General features: G+C 38.1%; 3 protein-coding genes across 3 annotated transcripts; all 3 read right to left on the bottom strand.

Moving 5' to 3' along the window:
- Window positions 1-1,235: 1,235 nt before the first annotated feature.
- On the bottom strand, window positions 1,236-6,508 carry LOC148729735 (DELTA-stichotoxin-Hcr4a-like). Its single transcript, XM_088760462.1, has 5 exons — window positions 6,468-6,508; window positions 6,188-6,265; window positions 5,449-5,526; window positions 4,104-4,443; window positions 1,236-3,509 (listed from the first exon to the last, which is right to left on the bottom strand). The coding sequence occupies exons 4-5, from the start codon at window positions 4,429-4,431 to the stop codon at window positions 2,986-2,988; spliced, it is 852 nt and encodes a 283-aa protein (XP_088616588.1). The 5' UTR covers window positions 4,432-4,443; window positions 5,449-5,526; window positions 6,188-6,265; window positions 6,468-6,508; the 3' UTR covers window positions 1,236-2,985.
- A 148-nt stretch (window positions 6,509-6,656) lies between these two features.
- LOC148729734 (TNF receptor-associated factor 6-like) lies at window positions 6,657-12,082 on the bottom strand. Its single transcript, XM_088760478.1, has 3 exons — window positions 9,781-12,082; window positions 9,390-9,441; window positions 6,657-7,261 (listed from the first exon to the last, which is right to left on the bottom strand). The coding sequence occupies exons 1-3, from the start codon at window positions 9,948-9,950 to the stop codon at window positions 7,121-7,123; spliced, it is 363 nt and encodes a 120-aa protein (XP_088616604.1). The 5' UTR covers window positions 9,951-12,082; the 3' UTR covers window positions 6,657-7,120.
- Window positions 12,083-12,217: 135 nt separating this feature from the next.
- LOC148729733 (adenosine receptor A1-like) lies at window positions 12,218-17,407 on the bottom strand. The gene is made up of 2 exons (XM_088760461.1): window positions 17,198-17,407; window positions 12,218-14,429 (listed from the first exon to the last, which is right to left on the bottom strand). Exon 2 carries the CDS (start codon window positions 14,381-14,383, stop codon window positions 13,277-13,279), a length of 1,107 nt encoding a protein of 368 aa, XP_088616587.1. The 5' UTR covers window positions 14,384-14,429; window positions 17,198-17,407; the 3' UTR covers window positions 12,218-13,276.
- Window positions 17,408-17,941: the final 534 nt, after the last annotated feature.

Genomic DNA, 17,941 nt, shown 5'->3' with positions numbered 1-17,941 from the left:
TGAACAGAATAGTTAGCTAAAATGCCGATACGTAACTTGCTTTGCCGCCTGAGCCAACAGAGGTGATGACCAAATTATTTTAAAACTAACAGTCCTCACAATCAGAACCGGGAATGGCTCAATCTAAAGGAAGTGGATTCAAACCTTCTGAGGAACGGAGTTCAAAGTCCCAGGAAGACAGAAGACGAAAAGAAATCATTCTAAAAATTATCAATGATTTTCGAAAGGGAAAAGAAACATCATAACGTCATGCCATGATCTCATAGTCAGCTGTATTTGTAAGACAATATATTAATTCCAACCTTTAGTTTTTTTACATGCTCTGCACTGCTTTAATTTGTTTTGTTTTGTTTTTTCGCAAGCGTTCTAGCTTTTGCAGTTAACGTAATTCTGGTCTAATCTACTCCCTTATCCTATGTCCAAGTGGTTTTCGTGATTTTCCGCTGGCAGCTCTTTGTATTTCACACTATCATTTGGTTGTGACACATTAGCCGAAGAAACTGAAACTCAACCGCAGTCTAACCAAAATTACCACCCTAAGGCTCCAATAGTTTACAAAATCTTTCAAAACTAATTTTAACTCTCGTCAGTCTCGATCTGTGCTTTGTGACAGAACGGCTCAGTAAAATTCGAATGTGTGTGGGAGTTCTTTTTTATTTTTCCCTTTTTTCTTTTCCTTTCTTTCTCGGGAAACTTAGTTGCCGTTGTCGATAAGGCCGCTCACTAGAATTAGAACGTGCGCATTTTTTTTGCCAATTGTTTATTTTTGTTTTCTTGATCAAACTGTGTTTTCAAACGTGCTAACAACTAAATAACGATTTCGTTTACTTTTGAACGTATTTCATTCATTTTAAGACGTTTCGAATGACAAGAAATCGTCAAAATACAATAATGTGAGTCAGTCTGAAAATTGGATCGAGTTACGCGGTCTGAACAGTGATTGTTCTGAATGCCATGGTCCATAATTTGAATGGAGCACGAGTTGATTCGGATGAGAACTCTATTTTGTTCTGAGTTTGTATTTTCGTTAGAGTCATCAAAAAGGATTATTAAAAAATTACTAACGTTATAGCTTAGCCCCGAATCTTTTTTATGTTTTCCTTATGAGTCACAAGAAGAAAAAACTATTTGAAGTAACATAAAACGAAAGATGCAGGAGGGATGACATCAGTAGACTAGAAATTTTTTTTCCAAAAGTGATCCCTGATTCCCAAGATGTAAAAGAAAATGTTCAATTTCATAGTTGCGTCATGTATTCAGTTTATTCTGCTAGGTAAATATTTTTTTTATTTTCCGTCTATTTAAACGAGTAATAACATTAAAAAAATTACACAACAAAAACCAGCATCAGAATCGAACGAAGGGTACGAAATTGGACAGAAAAGGTTACCAAACGCCCTTTGGGAACTTTGTCTTAGTGCGCATGCCCGTGTCGTAACGTAGCTGCTTTAAGAAAATGGGGGGGGGGGGGAGGGATTAAAACATACTACCCTATTAGTAAATCAAAAATATTTATGATCTTCAACAACAAAATAAAATATCTAAAAGAGACAAAGCTTAAAGTAAAACGCGATGGCTGACTAGCACAAGATGCTCGACGACAACATGACGAAACACTCTCAACCCTATTCAATTAATTTATACTTCTAGATTTACAGATTGGCATCCACTGCTCGCAGATGGCAACTACCAGTCGAATCGAGCAGAAGCTCCACGCAGATTAATTTAAAATTTACAGGAATGAGTTACTGAGAAGAAAAGAATATGCTCTTGCTGGTTACAATAATAAGAGTACTAAGATGAGAAAAATGTGAAAGAAAAAAACACAAAAAACTCGCTAAAACAAATAAATATATTACTAAGTTAAACAGCTATAATATTGTAGTAGGTAAATAGAATAGGGAAAAAAGGAATATATGCAAATCCAAAGCTGAGCCGTTTCCATGATGTTTTCGCTATCAGATGGGTTAACTCAATGTAGATGTCTGCTTCGGACAATATTTGAAGTAAGATTTTACGAAGTTTTACTTTAAATTTCGTTGTGAAATTATACTGATCGAAGCCAAGAAAGTATTACTTAACGCCATATAAACCATGTAAGTGAAAAAAAACACTCCAACTAACTTCTACTTCTACAAAACTTCTACAAAAACTGTTTTTGTTTGTCATCAACTGACGAGGTCGTAGACGAAACTAGTTTTGAAGTTTTCGCAGTAGTGTGTTGAAAGTAGAAGTTAGTTGGAGTGTTTTTTTCACTTACATGGTTTATATGACTTTAAATTTCTGTTTCGATAAATGATGCAATTGATTAGTGACGCTATTCCAAATTTACGCTCCATATCTGGAGAAACCTCCGCACAAAAAGGTGTTGAACTTATACAACAACACCGTACTACGAGGCTCTGAGACCAAAGAAATACAGTTTTTCCGACATCAAAATACCATGATACGAGCCCTTATAACTATGGATTTTTCGTCATGTTAAAACGCTATGACGCAAAGCATTAGAACTGAGTAAATATTTTAGTATCCCTTTGGAAATACTACAGGAGCCTTATGACTAAATTGATCTTTATCTCATAACAGAAGACTACAATGCAATACTCTATAACTAAGTAATAAGTCTTAATGTCATAACAAAACTCTAGAGAGCGAGGATACATTAGAAAATAAATTGTTATCTCACATTAGAGTACTTCTGTGCAAAGCCTCCTAATCAAGTAAAGGTTTAACTCATAAGAAAACACTCCAAAGCAAAGGTTTACAACGAAGTAAAAGCTTATCCCATGTTAAAAATTATATCTTGCCAGGTTTTAAAATAGTTGTTTGTTCCGTGTTAAAACATATGCAAGAACTCGTTTAAGAAACCCATTAAGCGAAAAAAAAAAAACATAGAAACTTGTCAAATTTTCACACACTAATTTTTTCTCCTCAAGCTCAAATCAACTCTTTCATAGAGGGAAACAAGTGTGACTGGAGTTCAGTTTAACAAAAAACCTTTAATTCCAGGGTACAAGCAGCCGCACCGGTCATAACACTCTTCATACGATATCCTTCACCTATTACCTTGTCGCACCAACTGCCATCTCCTTTGAAAGGATTTTCGTGGTACAGTTCATTCCACGTACCATTATCAGCTTTCTTCTTTCCAAGATAAACCTTATCATTCCACCAGTTGTCGAACAAACGATATTCGTATGGTACGCTAAACATGACTGCTAAGGTCTTGTCGGCGTCTGGCATGTAGTAGGTAAACATACCAACAGCTCCAACAAGGAAAGAGGTGTGTCTCCTTCTCGCACTGTACAGAGCCCCCTCGCCACTCTTCACGAATTCAGGCAAGACTGCATCAGAGGTACCGGACTTGAAAAAGGGACACTGCGCTGTCCAAGAGGAAGGTGTTTCATTTATGACACCAATGGCAATCTTTCGGTTGACCCTCGCTATGTTATCTACAATTGTCTGAAGAATGACTGAGTTCAGGTGCGCTGCTGATATCAGCGTACCCGCTGGAAAGTAAGTACAAATATAAACTTTAATTAGCTTTTAACGCACGTTGAAGACAATTTTAAAGATTCTACTCTACAGGAAAGACAAATAACACTGAGAGTAATGGGAAAAGTCTACAAGGACAAGGCTATGAGCCAGAGTGTGAATATCGATGGAGTCCACTACACTAATACTAGAATAGTGCGGTGGGTCGCGACTAGCGACAGAGCTGTAGTTAATTGCGATCCTCAGAGAACAGAGTTCATCCGCAATGTGGATGCTCCTCAAACTGCGACTAAAATAGGCAAATTCTTGAGAATGGTCATTTAGGTAGGAGAATATGTGTGACAACCAAAACTTTAACGACCAAAATTCGTCTTTATTGGTTTTCTATCTGCTCATCGGACCTCATTAGTCGAGTGAATATGCCTCCCCAAACATAACAAAAACGGAACATTCTTGAGCGACTGAGGTCATGTGATGATGTCATGTGACATAAAGGGCGGGAAAACACAAAAACAGGGAATCCAGCAACAATATGTTCCCGCCTGATCGAGAAGACTAGCTACAAAAATCAATCCCCTTCAAAGCTAATAACACAGTAATAGCATTACTCTCGGGCTTGACACTCTCGACAGGTCCCAGCTTGACGCTCTCCGTCAAACGCTCTAACTTGGCACTCTCTGTCGACCATTTCTGTTGTAGCCCCTCATTCAGCTGTTCCTCAAATTTGCAAAGTGTTTTTAGTTGGTCTATCTGCCGTGACTGATCTTGTACAGTAGAAATTACTTGTTTAATCAGTTGTGAGTGAGATGTGTCATTTGACATCAGTCGCGCAATCTCTTTCAATTTGTTCTCAACCTGATATTGGTTTTCATCAAGACTGCGAAGAGTCAAGTTTATGTGGTGATGAACTTGAGAAACTGAATGAGATTTAGCCATTGATCTTGGGAACTAGAAAAGAGAGGAATTAGTGCTTTAAGAACCTAAATAATAATAAATAATACTCGAATTTGAAGAATTTGTCGAACAATCTATTTCTCCATTCCGTTCAACAATGGTATAAGTATAATTTTTGGTCCTCAGTTCGAAGGCGTCTGCGAAACAAGAATTATATTATTGTCGGTGCATGCTAAGTGTTACGCTGGAAAAAGTGCGCGACTGTGTATAGTTTTCTGTTTGATGTACACGGTAAATTCCAAAGCTTTGGTCCCTCCTATTTCAGTCTCAAAGTCAGGGAGATCGTCTTCCGATTTTATAACCGGCCACAAAACGCTGGAGGAGTCGAGACAGAGCCCGCCATCTTGGACTTGCACCGGTTACTGTTAGTTTCCCGATTAAACATCCTCCACTATTTTGAGCTCATAAATTTCTCAATCCCTTTTGATTATTCGTAAGCTTTAGACTCAAGCCTGAGTATACGATCAAAGGAAAAATGACTATGATAACACTGGATGAGAAAAGCATACTCCAAATATCATGTAGGTAGATCTAGAAATTCTCCATTTATTGTCACCTAAAGATTTAAAAGCTTCCCTCTAATTTGTGGAAAATTCGACTGTTGACACCGCCATAAAATTGGTGGTGTTACTGATGTGACCTGGCCGCACACAAAGACTCAACAAGCGGTTCACAAGCAGTTACTGATTTTCTTATCACAATAAAAAACCTAGTTGATCTCAAGACTGTAATTTCCTGTTGCTCTTAATTGTTCAGACTGCCAAGTAAGTTGTTGGATCGTAGGCAAACGGCCAGGTCGCTGAGCAAGACTCAAAGTGGCGGCGTCCTTAGTAAAATTTGATGCACATTTGAGGGAAAATTCAAAACGGTTAAGTCACTCTTGAAAATCTCAAAACGTGTTCGCAATCATAACTTCATAAATACTTCGATTGACGTCAATGAAAATCATGTGGTTTCTAAATGATACGTCCCATTTAAAGCGCGTAAGGAAATTCGTACCACTTCTTTACATCCTAAACTGTTGTATTCACAATGAACCTCGGTTAAAGGACAAGCATCTTGAATATGATCCACCAACTAAAAGACAAGAGAAAAGCAAGACTAAAAGTTGATCGATGATACTTGCTGAGCCATAGGCAATTGACTTTTAGTGTGATTTTAGAGCTTGTTTGTTTTTCGTTGAACGACAACAAGAACAACAAGAACATTGATGACAATGTTAATGATGATAACATCAATTATGATGACTGATGATAACTATAATCAGGGCTCCTGCTCCTGCTATAATAAAGTTAATACTGATAATGTGTCGATGCGCTTGAAGCTTCAATTTCCCCCGTTCAGATTCCCGCCTCCTGGGGCAAAGTTGTGTTCAAATGCTCCACCAAATCTTTTTTCGTAAAAGGCAATTGACCAATCTTTAAAACCTTGACCTCGCGGTTAGATCTTTTCTTCCGAGTTTTTCGCTCACGAAAGCGAACTATTTACCTTTAAACACCTCCATATTTAAAGATATAACACTTGTATTCCGCAGCAAGGACTTGTCACCTCCGGTTCAAATTTCCCACCCTCGCCCTGAGGTTGAATCTCCCCACCCCATTGGACACGGACGACGGTCAAATGCTTATGGGTTTCTTGGGAAGTTGATGCTGAAGCTCCTTATTGATCGGCGCATAATGATAACGATGATGATACTACAGGGTTGACCCAGCTTCGCGTTTGAATTCTTAAAAGTTACCTTCTCGCGAGGGATTTCTTTTAGACCACAGTTGTTAGAGCAGTGAATAGGAAACCTCTGACAAACATCCTGGTGTTCCTAAAGAAAAATCAAAAGGAAACACATTCAGAGATTAAGTATAGAATCAGATCACATAAGGCACCAACCACAAACGGACCAATATACGACCCATATAGAAATGAGGGACCAAAGTTCCAAACGTTGGCTTCGATCCCGAGAAAATAACAATGACAATAATTAGGAATCGCTTTTGCTACAAACGTGTAACTGAGCAACAAGCCTGCTTGTTCGCCAAGATGAAGAGTTGCCAACAAAAGTCACAGGTGACTTTCCTTCAAGAACATTCGATTAACTCATGGTTCTTCATATCTTTGCTTCTGTATCTCTTCTTACATCCTTCATTTGGGCACTCCACCTCTTTGAACACGCATTTTGAAATATGTTTCTTTAAAATACAATTTGATAGGAACGAAGGATTGACAATTAGTAGCGGGGTGACACGACCAGGAATTGATCAACTTTAATACGCGCGTCACGCAAGAGTGACTAGCTCCCCGCGCAAGGAAACTGGTACGAGCCACCTTAAAACAGAATTTGATAGAAACGAAGGATTGACAATTAGTAGCGGGGTGACACGACTAGGAATTGATCAACTTTAATACGCGCGTCACGCAAGAGTGACTTGTTCCCCGCGCGAGGAAACTGGTACGAGCCACCTTAAAACAGAATTCGATAGAAACGAAGGATTGACAATTTGTAACGGGGTGACACGACTAGGAATTGATCAACTTTAATACGCCCTCGGGCTGAAGAAAATCGACATGCCTCAAAAACATTTCGGGTCAGAAAATATCTTAGATGCTAGCAATGTCCCATGGTGAGAAGTTGTTTTAGTTCTGTTTTGACTGATGTAAAATGATGCAGTTAATTTACCTAGAATTTCACTATACGTGCCATGTTTGGATGTATAAATACCTTTATATCACGAAGTGGTCCTGTCTCCGGACACCCATCATTTAAGCACTTCGCAGTAAGTTCAAGAATTTTGAAATGACAAGCGGTATCTTCAAATATCTGTCACCCAATTATATTATTTTGTTAATGAACATATCACTGAATTCTCTCTTGAGAGGTCGACCTCCAAAGGACGTGCTAGAAAACTCAAGAATTGATTTGGTTTCCTTCCGTTTGTATAATGGAAAATATATAACATTCTTAAAAGGGTTATAAGGGAGCGGGGGAGAAGAATTTACACGATTGAGACCGTTGAATCACAAACAGAATCCATGCGCAAGTTGTTTATTTGTAAATACGCGCGCGTGTGTGTAATATTTGTATCGGAAGGTTAGTCTAAGTGAAAACATAATTACTGTCACGGTGTTGCATCTGTGCATTCAGCTCAGGTTCTAAGCGGCCAAAGTGCAATGCTTCCTATAATTGTAAGCAATAAGCAGTTTTGGCTGATTCTAGAATTTTAAAACACTCAGCCTAATATTTTTTCTTACAATAAGAAAAGGCTTGTGAACAACATGCGAATTTATGTCAGTCAGTAGATCTCTCTCACCCTTATGAAAAAAGATATGTATCTCTCGAAAGTAACAGAAGTTGCATCCTGCACGTTAAAACTGAAATATATAACTCTATTTAACTAGGAATTCTAAGAGCATTTGGAATATGATCTTTTAAGCTATTAAGCTCAAAAGTAGCTTCCTAATTTGAGCATAGTTAATAGAGGGGGACCTCTACTAACTATGATTTGAGAGAGCCTAATTACAGTTGCGGCGCTCGCGCGTGTCTTCCTAAGCTAACGTAACGGTAACTTGAATTTCAATTATCGTCATTTAATTTGAATTGTTAACGTTATTTTAATGCAACGAGTAAAAGCAAAGGAAACGGATACAACACAATGAGCTGTTGATTGCATAATGCTGCCGAAATATGTCTTTAAACAGTGTTATCATGAGTTTGAAATTTATTTTGATTCTACCATTGTCACGAAGTTAAGGATGTATCATAAATTTGTTTTTATGTATGATGCACGATCCTCGCAGTAGAGAGCGCTATTTATGCAATAGCGAGAATCAGACCTGAAAAAAATCAGGCCTGTACGGGATTCGAACCACTGAACCATTCGAACCAGGTCAGTGGTTCGAATCCCGTGCAGGCCTGATTTTTTTCAGGTCTGATTTTCGCTATTGCATAAATAGCGCTCTCTACTGCGAGGATCGTACATCATACGTATCTATAACCGCAGTTCAAAATATATGAACTTCATATATTCAGCGTAACCAAATTTGTTTTTGTTGAGATTTAGCAAACGTGTTCTCAATATTCTTAAATAACTGCTTCTCATGACTTCGTGTCGTTCATAGGTAGTGTTAACGTTCTAAGATTCTGAGTCAAGAACTCAAATACACGCGAAACTATATACTCATCTGTTTCTAGGTCGATAACATATCGTAAACATTTAGGCAAAATCACTTCTAACTTGTCTTGAATCAAGCCTAGGTGAGTCAGAAGCAGAATATCATTTAAACAATTGAACCATATCTTGCAAATGATGGAACGACCGTCCCCGTTTATTCGTTAACGGTGAAAATGATGGACGAGTGTTGTAGCGATGTATAGTGTTATTCGTCAGAGGAAAGTTGTCTGTCTCGACACGAAACTCGATCCTCGATGTTCCAAAGTTCACATTTAGTACATGTGGTGCTGTGCGTGACTGCCGGGCATATACATATGCCCGGCAGTCACGTACACGTACACGTACACGTACACGTACACGTACACGTACACGTACACGTACACGTACACGTACACGTACACGTACACGTACACATACACATACACATACACAGCGGAAAATTTAGCATAAGTGTTTCCGAAATAGATGCAGTTTTCTGGAAGACGTTATGATGGTGAAAAGTTAGATGTTCTTGGCGGAATCATTGCAGAATCTTAAATATTGCAAAGAAACCGTTGGAACAAACAATTCCTTCTGAAACGATCAGAGGCGCGTAAATAAACATTGCTTTGGCGGTAAGTCTTTTGCAAAATTATGAACAATTGACCATGACAGAAAATGTTTTCATCCCGTAATATTACAAAAGAAGTAAACCAGAAGTATTTTGTCCAATTATCCGATAAACACCACCTGAGTTCGTGTCGCCCTTTGCCAACAACGTGTTCGCGATATTGTTACCTGATCTCGCAGAATGGGTTTTCTATCAAAAGGACATACAGGCGCAGAGTACCTGTGGAAGAAAACAGTAATAAAAAAGGAGAAACTACGAAAACCACTCAGTTCTACTTCATTCTTAAACTCATATGCATTCGCGGAATGTCAATTAGGTGTATTCCTGTTGCTGAATGAAGTAGCTTGGAACATAAAGGTTTGAAAAATCGCTCAGTTCAGATGTCGCAATTCAAAGCTTCACCTATTACAACAAATAAATTTGGGTCCAATAAACCCGAATAAGGATTGAAACGAGGTTATCATTCGGTGCATCCGTTCGGTATATCACTGAATAACGTAAAACAAGAATTTCAAGACGTTTTGTAATATACATTCGAGCATCATCGGTTGTTATTACCTCAACAATGGCACCAGGCAGATCTTACAAAATCTGTGGCCACATCCTACAATTTGCACAGGATCCTTCATTGGGAAATGACACTCAGAACATTGCAAATCTTCAGGAATTTTGTTAGTAAACTCGCAGCGATAGCCGCAAGAATCGAATTCAAACGAGACTGCCGCCATTTTTTTTTCCAGTTTCAAAACGAAACAGGAAGGTTTTCTTGTCTAGCGTGACGTCATTCCGTTGTCGGCATCAATTTCATAAGAGTGTCGACATCGACCCAAAGGAGGTGCGTGGGATGATGGGATAGCTGGTGTGGCTGAACACAATAATTACTAATTCCCAAACCCCTTTCACTCGCAACATCTCTCTCGGGTAATTCTTCTTACTGTCTACCATACAATTCTTATGATGTTAGTTCAGAGTTCTCATCACTTGTCTGTTTGATATTGTATTGATATTGTAAGGAGAAATTCTCTCTTGGTCATTCATGAGTATTAAAGGGTTAATGTTCAGGTTTGATTTTTGAAATCCTAGACTTTCTGAATTTTTTCAGTAACTAAAAACAAAAAAAAAAAACATAGCAAAATTGTCCGGGTCGGACACATAAAGCGGCGAAAATGTCGAATAATAACAGAACAGCGCTTCGACCAACGAGTTTAATGACGGCGAAGAATACCAATATTTCATCACCAAAAATTACGAGACTAAGGGAGCCATAAAAACCACATGATGAAGGGCGGTAAGCGAAAGAAAAGGAACAGTTTTACGTACCTAAAATTTTACACCCACTTCACCACGTGCGTAAAAGGATAGTGAGTGAAATTACTACTGAAGGATTGTGGTCTGCACGACATAAAAAAAATGAGGAACGGAACGGACTAAAACATAAAACCTTGTTGAGGAATAGCCTCAACAAAAATAGAGAACAGACAAAATATTTACTCGATCATTATGAAGGACAAGTACATGGAACCTCCTTCAGAATCGGCGCCCCATACCACTGTATCATTTACAGTAACCGACCAATCACAGTGCGTAGTAAAGAAAAAACCAGTACGAGCCCAGACTTTTTTCAACAATCGATTGAAATTGTTCCAAAAAATTAAGAAAGTAATAAATAAATATTTAACTTGCAGCTAATTTCGTTACCAGACGGTGATCCATACCATAGATTTCTATTTTATATAATTAGTTTCGCTGTGACGAAGGGCTAACCCTCGAAACGTCCGCTTTGAAGCTCTTTACGGTGGCAAATTTTACATTATCAACTCGGTTGGTAAAGACCGAATGACCTTGTTACCCCCACCGACGCAGCACCACCACAGTTTCTTCAAAAACCTACCCCCTTTATTAGAAGGTAGTTACCGTATCATATGACATGGTTTATTACTCCGATTCAACTTTACGCATTTAGCATTATACAACAGACATTGGCTATGTTGGGGTACGTTAGCAGAAGCTAGGCGGTAAAGCTTGTGCCTAATAGAAAAAATTTATGGCATGACGATGTCGCTGCAGTGAGGAGAGGTTAGCGTTGCAGTTGTGTAGCAAATAGGTTTTTCCTACTTGTTTCTATGATTTTAAACTGATTTGCATTTATATATTGCAACTTTTGTTTCAAGCCTTAAACACCAAAAGCCACTTTACAGTGTCTGTGACCTCAACTGATCGTCAAGACTCAAATGGGAAACATCACCGGTACATTTACAGAGGTATTTCATAACACAAGTTATGACACTTGTAAGCGAACTGAGGTAAATTGAAATATGATGCCTGAAAAAAAATATCCTTTCTTTCAGGGTTACTGTTACGTTCACCTGGAGTTTTAAGCTAGCCTGGTAATAATTTTTGGGATACTGTTAGAACTTAACACATAAATGCGTAAGTTATTCTCTTAAGTTGGCTCGTACTAGTTTCCTTGCGCGGGGAACAGATAACTCTTGCGTCACGCACGAGAGAAACGTGCGAAACAAGCGCGAGATTAAAAGACGAAAATTTGAAACAAAGATGGCGGCGCGAGGATTTTTTTCTACTTCTGTGAGAAATTCACCTAAGAGTGTGTATTTGATGAGTTGAGCGGCCACTGTGAATGCAGGAGATAGAAACTAAGATAAAGAACACGATTTTCGGAGAAGTAAAGGTTGCTTTACTTCACATCTAAAAGAACTATTCAACCATTATGAAATCTTGCGACGGCGAAAAAAGAAGAACTCAAGTGAAGGATAATCTACCTGAAGTGGAAGAAGACTTTGGAACAGAAAGGAAAATAATATGATATAGCCAGAAGTCGTGTGTAGGATTTTGAAGATGAGCCCGGGAGGCTGTCTTTGACAGCTGTTTTATATGATTTTCTTCGCAGTAAACGTCTGTAAACATCAGATCGTAGGCGCTCGCGCGAGCACACGCAATTGTCAACGGTAGCTATAACAGATGATGACCAAAGGTCGATCTTATAGAATCCAGAATTTTAATTGCGCGAGAACGCTCGGGGAAATTGCTAAACTCACGAAAGCTATTGTATGAAAACAAGTCCGGCGACCCCTTCTTTTTATTGTTCCGATATGATAATAACGTCGAAAGGAATCATCAGCAAAAAAAAAAAATTAAAAATTCTACGGAAGGAAATTTGCGATGTGTGAAAACTACCTTTGTTCTAGATTTTCTGAAATTCCGCTCCGTAGAATTTTTTAAAATTCTTTCTGCACTTTCCTTTTCAAGTGCCAAAAGCAATCACTGAAAAAAGTCACGAGGTCACCGGGTTAGTTTTCGAATTATTTAAGCCAGGAGCTAAAAAATGCGTCTAAATAAGCCCATGCAAGCGTTGCCATGGAAACTGCTAGTGACGAAATGACACCTATTTTTGGATATAATTCAACCCTGTAAAAGTGTTCAACTGGCCTTGGCAAGTCTTTCTGTTGTAGTCTTTCAAAGTTACAAACCCTCAAAAAGATGAAAACTGGTACCAGCCACCTTAATTCTCTGTCAAGAATTTCTTTAAACTGTTTACCAAAGTTGTGAAGATCCATAAAACATGTATGCCTCATGGGTAGGGTAGTACATATATCTTATTAACCAAGCGCGAGGGCCGTAATGGGAGAATATCGGCCCGAGGTCTTGACAGCACGGACCGAGCGCAGCGAGGTCCGTACAAAAAAGACCGAGGGCCGATATTCTTTCAGTACGGTCCGGAGCTAGCTTGCTTAATAAGGGATTTACTATACGGCTGAACTTCAAAGGGATACAGGTGCGGTATCATTCGGGATCATTCGGGACCGTGCCCGGTCTAATACTTAGAGAATATTGGACCGGCAATAGCGCCTTTTGATTGGTTGATTTTAGTTATTGGCCCTCTGACTACCCGAGTCGTGTAATAAATAGACCCAATTCCATTCCTTCAGTGACGATCGAGATACGAGGAGCTCTAGGGTTGAAAATTAGACATTCCCAAACATTCCCTTATCACCACACTCTAGTAAGGAGGGAGCTTTGGGGCTCTAAGAGCCTCTTAACATACAGCTTGTCTTGTCACGTGATTGATCATTGACGATTTCGGCACTTCTAGCTCAAACGTTTTGTGCTGAAGTTGCGTTTGATGAGTCTGAGTGGAGTGGGATCCATATCTTTTTCGGGCGCTTTGCCCATGCGTATTAGCAACTTGTTTACAAAGCTTTCCGGAGGTCATTTCGCGGAGCGCTTTTTGAAAATCTGCTTTAAAAAATGTAAATAAAAGGGGATTGAATAGTGCAGAACTGACCTTTAGAAACAAAAATAAAGCGTTCATCCATTGAGGAATACTCATCTCTATTGAAAAATCCAAGTCTATGAGGAGCGTCAGGAAAAAATACGGAAACCAAGCGAGCACAAAACACAGTAACATAGCCAGGTAAACTATCAATGATCTTTTGGTGTTCACTCTTTTCTTTCGTTGCATTGAGTTTGATGTGCTTTCCCTTAGAAAACTGGTGAGTTTCATTCTTGATTTTTTGCTTGTTTTTATGATGAAATAGATGCGAATATAAGCCAAAACTATGATGATAAGTGGCGCGAACACAAACAGTGAAATAACTGTTGTGTTATAGATGAGGTAAGCTTTAGTAAAGTCTTTCGAAGAGATGATGAACAACTGAGCAAGAGACACAGACATTGCTAAAATCCAGATGGAAATTAACACACAAGCAATTCGAGGTTTGGTAACAACGGACGTGTGCCGAAAAGGTGAGGAAATCTTGACGTATCTTTCAATGACCGCAGACGACAGATGCAGTATCGTGGAGATGGCTAGACCCCGCTGACAGATATCCATAGCGATACAAAGCGACTGGTTCATCAAAACAATGTTACACGATAGAACGAGTGGAACAACCAGAGCACCAGCTAAATCACTTGCAGCTAAACTGAAAAGAAAGAGGTTTGTTCTGGTGCGGAGGTATTTCATATTCCAGGCCAACACAAAGACGAGGCCATTTGCGATGATGATTAAACAGGCAACTAAACCAAGAAAGGAGAATATTACTTTAACGTTTGTATCGAGGGTAAACTCGTGATCACTGAATCCATCCTTTGATGAAAAGTTATGTAATGGAGAATTCGTCGTTGCCACAGGCATTTCCATGCTTAATTTTGCTGTTTTTTCCTATAGATTCTCTTTCACTTGATCCCTGCAATTTTGGAAAAAAGATAGATTAAAGAAATCTTTTTAAATGTTCTTGCTATAAAAGATGCCTTTGTGAATTTTTAACCACGCGTTTTTTTGTCCTTTTTGTTTTGTTTGTTGTTGTTGTTTTTTTGCAAGATTTTCATGCTCATTCTAGTCGGAATTAAGAGAGCTGGTGGATCGAGCGAAGGACAAAGATTTCATTTACCTAGATTTTTGATTTTTTCAAATTTTTGAAAGAATGAACCCAGCGTCTTTGTTATACAGAGTAGCAACCAACTCGATTTATATTTACACAACTAAATAAATTCAAACGTTTGAATAAACGCAATAAGTAACCTTACTTTGGCTTGATTAAACGGAGGTACATAACGATTTGACCATGTTTAAGAGAAACATAATTTTCCATGGGAAAATAGTTCATTAATTTTGACGGAAAGTAATTATCGTGTCACGTGTAATTGCATTTTGGCGACAGTCGTACAGCACGACATGTTTTGTAGATTTTTAGGTTATACCGATGTGATGATTACTGCAACTTGAGGTAAAAGCTATGTTAGCAGCATTCAAACAACAACCTCTGCACATCTTCTATGATTTATTGTTACATTTACTTTACAAGTTTGCTTGAAAACGACATAAAATATGAATTCTTATTGCCTCAAAGATCGCAGCACAACTCAAAGTTTTCCTCCCCAGAGAATATTTGTACAAGACATTTCCCCACAGAGTGAGAACTAATTTCTTACCTTTATGAAAAAGTTTGTAAAATAATGCTTTGTATTTACTCGTTCTCTATCAATATTCGACCATCGGTTCGCCCTGTTGTGTTTCGTTTATTGCTGTAATTTATTGAATGGAAACCTGTTTGTTTTTACCACCAATATATATATTAAATTTATGTAATGGAAGTAATCTCTTGGGAAATACTTTTTTTGGAACAACAAAATATCAATGTTGAAAGGCTCCGTTTAAACGCCGTTTCCCCATCCGCGACATTTTGACCAAAACATGAAGTATTGTAATTATGAAGTGGAGGGTTCGCGCGGAAAGACCCCAACTACAAACAGAACGAGAACCTAATCTTGTTAACGCCTTGCTTTTGAAATGCCTCCATGAATATGCTTGATTTTGATCAAAATCCCAACAACCGAAATACCTATTTGCTCCTCCGTCAACGCCGCGTAATTTACTATACTTGTTTTACGCGCTAGTAGACGATTACCATTTCTGAAAGAAGATAGCTCTTCGGAATAGTTATTGAAGATAGCTGAATGCAAATCACTTGAGTTTCCCTTTTATCATAATTTCTACCAATTCTTACCATGGATGCTGTCAAGCCAATTCTTAAAGTCCAGATATTGCACACAAGTTCTCCTTCAAATTTCAAGGGGAGTGTAATCTTTTCTCTTTAACAACGTAAAACTGCAAAAATAGCTAATTGAATAACAAGGCACTCGTCCTCTGAACTGTCATTTCAGCAAGCCGTGCACGAAACTGTTTGATTTCAAACAACGAATACGAAGTGAGGCAGTCTCAATCAAATTGTCAAACACATAGGAATGTGCTTCTTTCGTCTCAAAATTAATTCAGAAACTCGCTTTCTTAGCTGAAGAAGTGCTTGGCCAGAAAAACATTTTTAAGATTATCTGACGAAAGAATATCCCACGTTACTTTTGCTTGTCTCTTTGCTTCTTTTTTGCTGATATAAAGTTATTTTTTTTAAAACTATAACCGCACAAAGACCACTACTTATTATACTTACGTTGACTACAACGAGAACACTCACACGGAATTCTCTTCGAGCACCCTACATTGCGTTACACCCTACATTGCGTTACGATACTTACAGTTATGGTACTTAGAGTACTCTTACGATATAATTGATACAATTTGTGCTACTTACATTATCGTAAGTACACTACACACAAATTGATACTGCCAACAAACACACCTATTAAGAGGCACACTATTTACGAAAAAAAAAAGAATTTATTCACAAAATATTAACAGTTATGAAAGACAAAAAGGCAAAATTATGAGTGAGATAGATAAGAGTGATTGCTTGAAAGGAACCCAAAGGTACAGCGTTCAGAAAACTTGACTTTCAGGGGCGTAAGATCATAACAAGGAGAACAGGATTTAATTATTCTTTCGAGCAGGCTCACATTTGAAGCCTCCCCGCAAACTATAGAACAATTATAGAATATGAAGTATTTTGTGCCACTTCTGTTGAAATTTATTGTGTATCAGTCACGATGATATTTGCTTTTCAATTTCTAAATTATACTTCAACTGTTGCGCATATTCTCTAATAGATGGAGAGATGTTCTTAAATTTGCAGCAATAGATAATGTAATAATAATATAATACTTGTAAGAAAAAGACTTATAAGAAAAGGACAAACAGCTTTCCAAAAAACTTTATAAAACTCGGCAGAGAGACTTTCTGTAACAGGTGATTTGCCGGATTCCATTGATTTAACAACTTCTAGATATTCTCTTTCAGCTAAGAGACCCTCGCATTTTCCTTATCAATTTCGTTTTGTTTGTGGTGTCCACAGCCAACAAAAATCTTTCCAAATGTTCTGTTATTTTGGTACTTTGTGCAAAGATCACTATAAAAAGAGTTACACTCTCGCAAAATATCTTAGTCATTTGTAAGATTTGTTCCATCCTTTGCCTTGATCTGCACGTTCGTCTTTTGTATTGCAGTAGTGACTTTCTAGGACCAGGAAAAAAAAAAAGAAAACATATATATTATTTTTCTCACCTTCATTATATCATCTCTATTTGGATCGAATTTCTTTGTTTTGCATTCAATAATGTTCTGTTATTCCCTGTTCTTAAACCTCAGTTGTTTAGCAAGAGCTTCTTTGTTGCTGTTTATACAGCTCTCAAGTTGCCTTTCAAGAGCGGCTGTATCACTTTCAATATCGGATTCATTGTTCTTCACTTTCTATGTTATCGTCTTTGAATATTTGATTGAAGTATATCTGATTTGAAGCTTAATCATTTCCCATAACAACACTTTGTCTACAGTCTTGTCGCTTTCGGATTGGTTGACCTTTTCAAGGATTGTAGATTTAATGTTGTTTACGTAATCTATTTCCACCCAAAGTGATGTTTTTAATTTACAAAGGTCTGGTCCTGTGGGATGTGTCTGGTAATTAGTAGAGATGTTGCACAAAGATTTGTCTGTTTTGTAGCCGGGAGGATGTCAGCTTTTAAAATTCATCCGGCGAGAATCACACTAACAAGGAAAAAATCTAACTAACAATGTATGTCAGGCTTGTTTTGTCTCCATGTGTATCTTCTCCTCTCTGTGTTTAGGTCCCCCTATAGATAGGTAAGATCAAGATTATCCCGAGATTTTGAATCACTTTTAAGGAGTTTCGGTGCGTCGTTAATTTCCCACCCTTTTTGTCCTTGGTGACATCCATAACAAGATTAAAATCTCCCATAAGAATAGTTTTCTTCATACCACACGTTATCATTTTTTCACGTACATTTTGGT

This window comes from Stylophora pistillata, chromosome 5 (assembly GCF_964205215.1).
Source record: "Stylophora pistillata chromosome 5, jaStyPist1.2, whole genome shotgun sequence".
Classification (NCBI taxonomy): domain Eukaryota; kingdom Metazoa; phylum Cnidaria; class Anthozoa; order Scleractinia; family Pocilloporidae; genus Stylophora; species Stylophora pistillata.
Note: the sequence above shows the minus strand (reverse complement) of the source record. Positions and strands in the feature narration are given on the sequence as shown.